The sequence below is a fragment of the Pithys albifrons genome, chromosome 10 (assembly GCF_047495875.1).
Source record: "Pithys albifrons albifrons isolate INPA30051 chromosome 10, PitAlb_v1, whole genome shotgun sequence".
Lineage (NCBI taxonomy): Eukaryota > Metazoa > Chordata > Aves > Passeriformes > Thamnophilidae > Pithys > Pithys albifrons.
The window spans coordinates 27583217-27595277 of record NC_092467.1 but is presented as its reverse complement, the minus strand read 5'-3'; the positions used below and the strand labels follow the sequence as shown (position 1 = coordinate 27595277).

The window sequence follows — 12061 nt, the reverse complement described above, 5'->3', positions numbered from 1 at the left end:
ACAGCAGCAGAGAGAGGCAGCTCTGTTGCTTCAGACTGAAACTGGCCCAGAGGGAACACAGCATGTCCCTGTGCACCTGGTGACACACCTCAACCTCTAATTCAAAATACAGTGCTGCATATAAAGGCTCACAACAGGCTGTTTCTCCATAGAAAAAAGCCCCCAAATCTGCAAACATCCAAATTTATGTTGTTTATGAGCCTCATAAACTACCACTCAGGAATTACTACTCTAAAACTAAAGGTGAAGCTGAAGGAAACCGTATCCTACCACCCTGTCAGTGATAATATTAGTTCTTGTCAGGCATGTGATCAACTGAGACTAGATGTGAGTTATCTTCCCACTCCAGCTCCAGCTGATCCTGCAGCCCTGGGAGCAATCGTGCCAGCACACATGAAGAGACGTGTGCTGGAGGAGCAGATCTCTTGGCAGGCAGTTTTAAGCACGACACACACCCTTAGGTACAAGAATGACTCCAGATGTCGAGAGAACAGCATGACAAGCACTTCACAGGCATATGTGCAGAAAAGACAGCACATGGATGAGGAAAGCATTCCAAAGGAAATGTTAACTGCAGCCACTTCTTAGTGGTAAAGGCACATAAATAGCAGAGCACATGATTTTAATCCTTGAATCCAACTTGAATTTTTTAGGATAGGTAGTTAAAAAGAGGATTTTTAAATTTGGGAACTCAAAGTTGTTATACTAACAAAGAAAATAATAAATTATATAAAGTAAAAGCGTAATGTATAATTGGGATACCTAGTTATAGGAAATAATAGAACAATTTTTATTAAACAACTGAAGACCCTAGAATGACAGTCAGTGCAATAACCAGGATTACAATTATACACACCACTCATCAGCAAATGTTTCTATTTCTGTAGCTGAGCATTAAATGACTTTGCACCTTGGACTGCTACTTAGACCACACTCACTAATTCATCTCTGTCACAGAGCTGACATTTGAACAGCCATTAAATAGCAACCATAAAAGCACGCTCATTTCTTCATCTAGACTCCAGGTGAAGTATTTTGAATGTACATGAACAAAGTGTTTTGGGAGTCTCTAACTGTTTTCTGTCAAGAGCCTAAAACTCCTGAGCGTGGGGAGACAAGCTCTCTCCTAGAAATGCAGATTTAGGGACTAAAGTGGTATATGCTTCTGTATGAACATACCTTCACTGACAGCAAGTTATTCGCTGTGAATTTGTTCCAACTTACTACAAGTTTAATTTGTATGTGTTTTACTCAGGCTGACACACTAATTGCTCCATGAGAAGAAAACTCTCGTGCACAGATGCAGTTCACCCAGTCAGCCTTCTCACATCAGGGCACATCCTTGATAAAATGAATTTGCACCACTACAGTGTTTCTAAGTTATGTAAAAAACGTGAATTAAGCAGCCGAACAAGCCGGCAGGGTTGGATCTTTCAGAGGTTATGCAAAAAAAATTAAAAAGAAAAAACAGTTAAGGAAAACATCAGTTTCTTAATACAGCGCACTTAAAAAGTTGGTGTTTCGAAATGCCAAGTCCTGAACGCAAACAGGGAAAGCCGATCGGGCTCCGGGGAGCACCCGCCGTGCAGCAGCGAGCCCGCGATCCCCGGGCCCGATCGTGGCCACGAGAGCTGCTCGGCGCTCCCGGGGAGGCGGCACCGCCCGGGCCCTGGTTGGGTTGAGCGCCCACAGCGGGGCGAGGGCGAGCCCTCCCGCATGGGGCGGGGAACCGGCGAGCCCGGCAGCCGCGGCCACCCCGAGCACGGCTCCGGCCGCCCGGGGCAGGACGGTCCCCGTGGGCAGAGCGGGATGAGCGCGGCCCCGCAGCCGCCGGCACTGCCCGGGAAGGTCCCGCAGAGTAAGCGGGGTGATCGCAGCCGCCGGCACTGCCCGGAGGGTCCCGCGGGGTGATCGCGGCCCCGCAGCCGCCGGCACTGCCCGGGCGGGTCCCGCGGGCGCTCCCGCCGCCAACAATAACAGCACCGCCCGCCCCCGCCGCCCGCAGCGCCGCCCCATTGGCTGCGCCCGCCGCCTCCTCCTCGCCCATTGGCCGCGCCCGCCGCCTCCTCCTCGCCCATTGGCCGCGCGGGCGCTCGCACGCCGCGAGTCCCCTCCCCGCCCCCACCCTGCGCCCCGGCCGCTCCCAGCCCCTCTCGCCCGCGCGGCCGCCGCCGCCCTCACCGTGTAGTAGGAGAGCAGCCCCGCGTTGTAGTCCAGCACGAACCAGCGGTACTGCCAGCCCTTCATCACGTTGGTCCATTTGCTCAGCGGGCCCTCCATGATAGACGCCATCTTAGGCACCGGACCGGCACCGCGGCGCGCTCGCGGAGCGGGGAAGCGGCTCGGCGGCCGCCGGGCGGGGCGGGGCGGGGCACGCACCGGGGGGCGGGGCCTCGGCCCACACAGCCCCGGGGCGGGGCCGGGAGCGGCGTGAGGGGACAGGGAGGGGCGGCCTCGGAACGAGGGGAGGCGGAGTGGGGGATTTGGGATGTTGGGGTGCTGCCTGAAGGAACCCACCCCCAGGGGAGCGCGGCTCCCCCTCACGGCCCGGGAGAAAGCTGTGAGGCGGCAGCGGAGCAGCCTCAGCGCTGCGGGTGGGTGAGGGCATCACCCCGTCCCCTAAAATGCTTAGAACTTCGTAGTGTCGCTCTGCAGCACTTGGCACCACCTGGACCCTTTTAGCTCCTCTCCCTGTTGTGCTTGTCCCTCCGCCTGTCGGTTGTTTCCTGACCAAAGTGCCTTAAGTGGGTTTAACAGGGGTCTGAGGATGTTTCTTTGAAGGGGCTACGTGGTGAGAGTGTACAAAAAACATTCAGCTCTTGAGATAAACTTCAGAGGGTAGGACTTGAATGTGACACAGCTTTCCTGTGGACTGATCCAAGAATGCGGAATGAATTCCCCAGGAGCTACAGACAGTTGCAAATCTGTTTGGTTTTGGCACTGATCTTTTCTGACATGAGTAAAGAACTTGAGTTGTGCTTTAACATCAAAACTTCAAAGGACCCGTAGGGATACTCATGTCCCTTCCCAGGAATCAACAATAAAGCAGCAGAAATAGTGCTTTTATCATGAGGTTTGTGTCATGTTATCTTCAGAGTATTCATGAAATAAGGTGTTTTCCTTCTCCACATTTTTTATTATTTTAGTAGAAAAATACCTTTATAGTAGGGCTGAAGTAGCTTTAGTGTCTTACAACACTGCAACTTTATACTAAGTTAAACTAAATTTAATAGAAAAATCATCCATTTTGTGGAAAAGAATCAGTGTGCTTGATTCGAGAAAATAAATACTTAGATTATATATGTAGATTACATACAAATTTTTCTAATTGTCTTCTCATTTACTACTTGGTTACCAATTGGAACTTAGAGTGTTGACTTTAGGATGCCCCTTGGAGTCCCCTGGTGATGTATTTATGCACAGGGCTGCCAGTTTAAGGCACGTAAAGCACAATCTAGTCTTGGAACCCATCTTGTTAAGTTAGATAACATTCTTTTTCAAGCTGCATATGACCTTAGTAGTCTGTTTTGTTCTTTAGTTTCACTGACTAAACAAAGCCTGGCTGCCTAGAGATTATACCAAGCAAGCAAAACAAAAAACATCAGATGGTGCCAGAACATTACTAGTGCTGCCAGTTAAAGCTGGAGCTGGAATGGAGATTCATTATCCCAGATCACTACTTTGACTGTATTATATCACAGGAGTTGAAACAATGCAAAGAACTCCTGCTAAAAAACCTCTTGGCTTTAACTGTATAGGCAAAGCATCTGCAGCAAGAAATTCTGCACAGGAGAGCTTTCTATTTACCTTGGTTTGCCAGAGGATGAATCTCCTGAGCTTGGGCTGAATATCTTACAAGTTCTTTGTTCTCTTTGGCTTTTTTTTTTTTTTGAGGGGAAATGTTCCAAAGACTGGCCTCCTCTAGCAGAATCATGTATTTTAGTTAGCTCAATTTAGCCAAACCTTAAAAGCCCTAGAGTAGATGGAAACGTTGTGTTAACAGGTATTAGAGGGCAATTCAACTGAAGGTTTCTTTTAGAAATGTAGTGGAGATATTCTCTTTAGGTAATTTGGCAGAGATCAGAGAATCATTGTTTTTCAAAAACACCCATCACAAATTAAAATAAATACACATGAAATTACAGTCTATGAGCATCCAGAATACAATGTCATACAGGTTTATGTATTTCTGTGGCATCCCAGAATGCTCTGCCCTCTGTGTCTTTCAGATTACTCCCCATACATTGAACGTGGATTATGAGGGTATTATTGAAGGGATTAGGCTTAAGTCATTAGATCCTTCTGATAACAATTCTAGAGGCCCATTCAAATTCTTTTGAAAGATAAATGCACCTGGTTTAGTTCATTTAAACAAATCAACAAACTGAAATCAGCCACAACTGTGGTATGACCACTCTATATATGCTTTGTATTTTAAATCATCAGTAACAATGATTTTGATTTTAAAAATTACTTCAAATAGAAGTTAGTGAGTAACTTCCGTAACAGAAGAATTTAGTTTGCTTTAGCATGTTCCATCAGAATCCAATCTGGAGGAGTAACAAAGAGCTGTTATTTTTTATCGACAGTTTTATTGTGAGATTGTCTGTATTTTTCACAATGTAAATCAGACTAGTATGTCACCCTCTAACATTTAGTACTTACTGTTGTCTAAAAGAGTGATGAACTACGACATCAACAGAACAAGGCAGGAGGCAGAAGCTGCTTCCTTGTGCTGCCCTTGTTTCACACACTGCTCCATCAGCTGGAGATCTTGTCCAGCACTGTTTTCTTGCCACACAGAGGCCTCAATTAAATTATCCTGCTGTGGTGTCCCAGACACACACAGATTTCCTGACCAGCCACAATGTTTAGCCCATGAAGTTGCCTCTGGAGTACTCAGATTGTCCCAGCAGGAATGTAGGGGGACACCTGAGATATGCCTGGTCCTTCTTGTGTTTTACAGGACATCCCAATTTGCACCCTGCTTTTAAAAACTTCTTTCCTTTGTCCAAGCTTGTCCAATAAATTACATTTTTTGGCCATGACAATAAAAATCTCTATGGTTTCTAGCCAAAAGGAAGATACTGCTGATTAGAGTAAATACCAGTGAAGGGCCAGGGCAGAGGGAACAGGAAGCAGCAGTGTATTGGAAGTCTAATTCTTTAAGAGGGAAATGCTTTTGTGCTGTAAATTTTCCTGACGTTGAAGCTGAACTAACTTTGATGAAGTTGTGGCTTGTGGGTTTCCTTGAGGGTGTTTGGGAGTGTGACTGGCTGCAGTGAAAGTGGCTTTAGGTTCTCGCAGCAGCTGCAATTGCTTGGGGTTTTGAGGAACATAAGGAAGCCATTTGAGAAGAGAACAAATAATATTTTGTTTATTTTCTTTTCCCACTACAGAAATGTGTTGGTAGTTTAATTTTGTATTGCTTGTCCTATCAGGTGACTGTGTGTCAACTACTGACAACATAATCATCATAATCAAGAAATTATGTTTTAGCCTGATAATGGATCTTTCTTTTTCTGCTTGTTGGTAGTAAGTAATGTCTTTTATTTGTTCCTTCAGGTAAAAGTGTCTTCCATTTTATTTTTTATGGGTAACAAATGCACTAAACAAGTACAATCAAGTAGTAGATGGAGCATTCTGTGTCATCTTCAGTCTTCTGCTATTGTCTTTCAAAGGTATTTTCTAGTCCCTCTATGCACATCCCAACTATGCTAAAAATGAGAACAATGTTAAAGCCTAAATATTTTTTATTTTATTTCTTCAGAATTATGTTTGGTTTAGGGGGTTATGGAGAAGAAGATAGATGGGAGAGAATCATCTTCACCCTACAAGCAGTCATTCTTCAAAGAAGATAATTAAATCAAGTATGACAGTAAGTGCCACTGTAAGTAGATTTTCTGAATAGATTTATTATACTGTCACTGGTTTTAATACAAATGTTTACGAAAAAAATCAGAAAGACAGTGGAAGGAAGACAGTAGTGGCTTTCTGCAGCAAACAAATAATTCTCTTGGGCCTTTCTTGCCATTTCCTGTATGATTCTATGAAGTAAAAGCCATTAGCAATGAGTTTTCCCAATTCTTTCCATTTTCATCTGGTTTTTCGCTGATCTTAATGAATTGTCATAAATTCCTCTAGGTCAGGGATGAGCAACCTCGTTGAGGGCTAAGCACACCTTTCTGAGTCTTCTAAATGACTCCATATTTGCATACACTGGGGAAAATCAAATCACCACAGGTTGTGTGGAGCTAAAGACATCAAGTCTAAAAATTCCTGTTCTATTTCTGCTTGTTGCGGTGTTTGGTGTAAGTTCATGACAGAAGGGACTTTTCTTTTTGAATATTATAAATACCTGCCATAGTAATCTTCATATTCTCATCCTTTCGTGGCATATTTAAAGCTGCACCAGAAAATATTCAAATATTGGAGCCATTTCCCTAAAACCCATGGAATACGTTCAGCCAAAATGTGACAGCATTTAGGAAAGGGCTGAAGACTTTCTCTTGCATTTAAAATAGATAGGGATGATTCTGAAACTAAGATTTATTTAGTCTCTAGTTGTTTAATCCTCTCTAGTAGTGCTGTGTGTCAGGGGGATGATGCAGCAAAGGCACAGCTGGCTCACCTCACTGGCAGCAGCCCCCGCCAGGCCCGGGAGGGGTTTGTCAGGTGGTGCAGTGTGTGTTAAAAACAGGGCGTGAAGGGACTGCCTGAGCCATTCCAGTGACTCACTGAGTGACCAAATCCTGTTACAGGCCCTATGGAGAAACACATTTTAAGGACACTGTAAAGTTGAGTAGCTCTGTAACAATAACAAAACTTAAATTTCAGTATGGTCTCATAAGAGTAAATTCAGGTTAAAGTTTTGCAGAACAGTTTGACATAACAATGTTATCTGGGAGCTGCAGGAGGTGTAAACTGACATTTTAGGGCTCAACATTTCTCCAAGAAGTACATTTCTGAACTTCCTGAAGGGCTTTGCCATTAAGAAATGTGTGTATTTTCTGTACTCACTTTACACACAGGGCAGAGAATTCCTCCCACACGTCCTGGTCACACTTGGGATCTTTCAGTGTGCCAAGCTGAAGCCATTAACAGCAATAAAAAGTTAATGGAGAAAGAACCTTCTAACAAATGGTGTAACTTAACATAATATAAATCTAGTCCAAAATAATTTTTAAAACTACCCAGCCTTTATACTGAAGAAACAGTTACACAAGCTGTTTTTCAGCTGAGCTCTGTTAATCTGTTTATCAATCTTGCAACTAGAAAAATGCTGGAATGAATTTTGTAGGGTAATTGATTCACTGTAATCCTTGTGTTATTTTATTATAAAACTTAAAGTGTCATAATTTACTCTTGAGATTGACAGGCCTTGTACACTTTTAAGATTCAGCTGGGCAGGGTGCTGGGCCATTTTGTCTAGAGTGTGCTTTTGCCAAGGAAGATGAGACCAGATGATCCTTGAGGCCCCTTCCATCCTGGTGTATTGTATGAGTCTGTAATTCTTTGCTGAGTACAAGAGTTGAGGATTCACAGCATGCTGAATGCTATTTGATACTCCTAATGCACTGCTGAGATGGGTAATATCTCATCATTTGATTTAAGCATCTTACCATCCTCTGGGCAGAATTTATTTAAAATTTAATGCAGAAGTCCCTGCTATTTTCTCAACCGCAAATAAGTGATTTCTACTTTAACCTCCACAGAGACTTTGAAGAGATACAAAGGAATGCTACTGGACTGGAATGTTTCCTTCACTGCAGCTGTGCTGTGCAGCCCACTGGTACTAAAAGGCAAATGAGCATAATCTCTTTTTCCAAAGCTTGGCCTTTTTTCTTAGTGTTTGGCCTATTAATATGTTTCAAATAAGGTTACTTGTTCTTAGTGGTCAGTTCTGTGAGCCTGCAATACATACATCATCATCTTCTCACGAAAATTAGACTTTTACAGTATTATGTGTAGCAAATTCAGCAAGGGAAAAGGTAAGAACTCAATATTTTAGAGTATTGTCCCTCATCATAAGGATTGTATGCTGTGTTTATTTTTCTTTATACATCATATTTACTTGTTATTGATAGATAGAGCAATATCAAGGGTAGTATTTAAAGCTGGTGTATATACATACATAAATATATACACAGTGCATCCCAAAATATATGTGTGTTATTACGTGTTTTGAACAGTATGCATGCTCTCTGGTACAAAGTCATATTGAAATCTGGAGAAAAAAATATCTTTTCCCTCTTTTATTTCCCACTTTTTTGGTTCCAGGTAAATAACAGAAATCTGACTATGGTAATTTTTAGGGTACTAGGTGGGAATTTAAGGAGATGAAAGGAAGATGTAAAGGCAAGGAGACCTAGAGCTGAGCAATCAATCAAAAAACACAAGTATATAGAATGTGTGCCTCTAGTGTTCATTCTATCTCCATAGTTGAAAATTCTAAAGGATATCTGTTAAAACTAAATTTCCCTTGTGTCAATTTAGAGTCAATTTATGTCTCCTTCTGCATTTTATTCTGGAATTTAAGACCAAATAATTTTTCTTTAGGTCTAGCATTGTTCCCTATGATTTGTACATAGGAGGAGTCCTATATACAGTATAAGCCCTGATTTAATACTGCCCTGATTTTGGGATGCCAGGAAGATTTTTCTTCAAGGTTACTGTTTTTTGTATGAAGATGAGAGACAGAAGTAACAAGGTTCACCCTACCAAAAATTGGAGAATGTTTTTTCTTCTTATCTGAGAATTAAAATATCCCTTTTGGGCCCTACTTAAGGGATTTGCTTCTTCCTTGTTCTGATGAAAACAAAAATGCAGATTTTTTTTTTATCCTACTCAACTTTCTCTCTCTCTCTTCCATAAGAAATGAAGAAAGACGGGGAGAATTGATTTAGTAGAAGAAAAACAAATAACCACCAGAACTGGCAGAATAAATTCAGATTGCTCCCCAAAAATCCTTATCTTCACTTGGGCTTCAATTTAGAAAGCAGATGGGTGCTTTGCTACTGTGACAGCTCTCAGGAGCTGTCAGGAGACTCTTCCATCTCTGTGTGAACAGAGCAGACTCAGGCAGAATGCAGTTACATCTGATTTCCAGATGAAGTGAGAGTCAGTTCACAGCAGCACCTCCTGCAGTTTGGTGTCAGCAGGAACAAAACCCAGGGTCGAGGATCAGGGAGAGCCTTAGCACACCCTGGTGGGACTCCAACCTTGGCAGTAGGAAAACAGAAGCCTGGAACATACTACAGGACACATTAAGCTGCTGTCTAGGCTAAAACAACCACTCACAACAATCAACTCCAGCTCAGGTAACTTCTGGGCTGTAAATCATTGGAAGATTGGGAAGTACACCAGGACAGTCTGACTACATTTTCCATTCCTGCCATTTTCCAGGACACTGGTCTGTTTAGACTTTATTTTCGGACCTTTTGCAGAGCCACTACCCCTATTTTTATATTATGCTCTTATTTTCATTAAGGGACTTATTTTCACTAGGGAATTCTATAGCTCTCAAGCAAGGTTTGGGGTTCTAGGGTTTTTTTTCAGCAAAATTAATGGAATTTCTTTGGAGATATTTAATGATATCATAGTCTAATTTCACATTTCAGTAGTCAGACCTTATTTTGCCCACTCTCTAACATGAACAGTTTTGGTGACTTTCACTGAAGCTGAAGTTGCTCAGAACTGTTGAAATCCACCCAGATGTCACGGACTGAAACAAAGGAAATCCTGCCCAGCTCGCAGGCAGCAGCACACACAAGGCAGCTCCTCACTCTGTAAACCAAGAAAATCCAGGCCTTCTTGCATCTGTTTGCTTCCAGGTTTTAAAAGTTCAGTCCGTGAACTTCTCAGTGCCCTGATAAACTATTTAATTTTAGCAGTAACTGCAACATATCTTCTAAGCAAATGGTAAAATAACATTGATATTAAAATCTCTAAATGCTACTGGAGTTAACTGAATTCTCTGGACAGTTGACAAAATGGAGAGTTACATCATTTGCTTTCCATTGCCCGAGAGAATTAGTTTTTGAAAATAAACTTGTGAGGAATGTACTTACAAGGAAGTCTAACTATAAAAATAGTCTGAAGTGTACAGTGAAACTTTGATTTCCATAGATAAGCCGAAGTGGGTAATGTTTAGGGTGTTGTAATTTCTTAAAGTTTGTGTTTACTTGAGGTATACACAATAAATAGTTTGTTTTAATTTATTGGCCAAGAGTGCAATATAGTTTGTAGATCAGCCTTCAGCCTTTGAAAATAAGTTACCAACAAAGGAAAGCACGAGTTTAGTTGGGTGTTTCCAGTTCAGGCCTGACAGGACAAAAGTTGTTCATACTTGTGTGTTCCTTTGGTGTTGATATGGTTACATGTACATAATCAAGGGCAAAATTTATCACACTAACTTAGAGATTAAAGCTTGTAAATGCCCACAGTTGTGCTCTGCTATTCCTACTACATAAGCAAAGAGGAGGATCTGAGCGTTTCATTAGTATTACACTCTCTGGTTTATGTTGACTAGTTCTAATTATGCTGTTCCTAGTCTGCCAACTAGAGAGAAGATGCAGCTCTTCTGAATACAGCAAAACCAGTAGCCAATGAGCTGTTGTCAGTCTTTCAGATTTTGGCTTACATATCTGCCAATTTTAGACAAAACAAAATCCTACCCACAGTTTTCCCTGATCCAACTGTCACTTACATATTGATAACATTAACCCATTCTGTCTGTGAAATGTTCTATCTACTTGGCTTTACACTTTTAGATGGGAATTTAATCTGTTAAATATCAGAAGTGTTGTCTCCTACATTTAATTGCTACAGTCATTGCATTAAATTTACTCTGAATTGCACTGAATTTCTAAAACACAAGGAGGACAATGCTCTTATTCTTGTAGGTAGTGGACCAATCTTGACTGTGGAGTTAACTGAAAATTTCTTTGTGGTTTTTAGCTTTACTCCTTTATACCCACAAATCCTTAACTGTAGCACTGTAGTACTTTGAACATTTCAGGGATAATGAGTGTGGTGTCAGCTGGTGCAGTGTGAAGCACAGGTAATACCCTGCAGCATGACTTCTCTTAGTAGTGCTTGGCTGACTGCAGTGATGGCTGTCATTTCTGTTCCCAGCATATTCTGTACTGTGAGTGCTCAGACTGTGTAAGTACTTCTTGGAAATGTTTGATTTTTTCATGCACAGAGAAACTCTGCAGTAAGAAATCTGCCTTTCTCTGGGGTTTTTTGTATGTATTCGATAATCCTTTGTCAGATTCCTGATGTTAAGAAATTCAGATGTCTGGATACAGAGACTGGGGAGATGGACAGATTAATAGACATACACATATGTACATAGATGTGTCTGTGCTCTCATGGAAAAAATCCAGATGAAAAAAACTGTCATGTATGGGAAAATCAAGACATATGGTAGCTTTAAATCAGATTTACTTTACATTGCCTAAAGCATAATAATGCCAGCAGGAACAATGCCTTCACTTAGGCAAGCTGTGGACCAAGTGCTGGGCAGGGAGTCCTGTGGAAAGGGTAGGAAGTATTACAAGCTGGGGAGAACTCTCTGGTACCATGTATCAGATTGTGTAAATGGAAAATCAGCACACTTTATATCCCAGGCATTTAAAATTATTTATGTATGCTTAAGCTCTTCCAACCAAAGTAGAAGTTAAAAAGGAATTTTGGTTTCTGAACCTTCAGTGTTCATTGCAACCTTCATTTTCAATCTTTTCTTGGCAACCCTGAAGGCCAGCAAGGTCCTATATTTTGCTGTTTTCTTGTTGGCTTTTTTTAAATTTTAACTAAGGCTCAAATAACCCATGCAAGCTCCTAACTCCAGAGTCTGGAGCTTTCTTTAAAAAAACAGACAAAAAAATTGGAAAATGTTTTATAAAATCTTGGTAGTCAGTAATACTGAACTTGATTTGTAGAACAAGTAGGCAGAAAATGAGAAAGGAGCATCTTCCAAGCAGATAGGCCTTATTAATCTAAAATGGGACAAGGAAAACTTTTATTCCACTTAATTTTAACTTTTGGGTGGTATTTG

The 12061-nt window shown here is 41.8% G+C and overlaps 1 protein-coding gene across 3 annotated transcripts in view; it reads right to left on the bottom strand.

Annotated features, from left to right (window-relative positions):
* Positions 1–2363, bottom strand: part of OSBPL9 (oxysterol binding protein like 9) — a 59212-nt gene extending 56849 nt beyond the window's left edge. For all 3 annotated transcript variants that reach the window (XR_011698662.1, XM_071565482.1, XM_071565483.1), the window contains exon 1: positions 2182–2363. Coding sequence is in view for 2 of the 3 variants with exons in the window: in XM_071565482.1 (XP_071421583.1) it covers positions 2182–2292 (111 nt within the window). In the remaining variant the exon portion in view is untranslated. The remainder of the gene's footprint in view (positions 1–2181) is intronic.
* Between the last annotated feature and the right edge of the window lie 9698 nt (positions 2364–12061).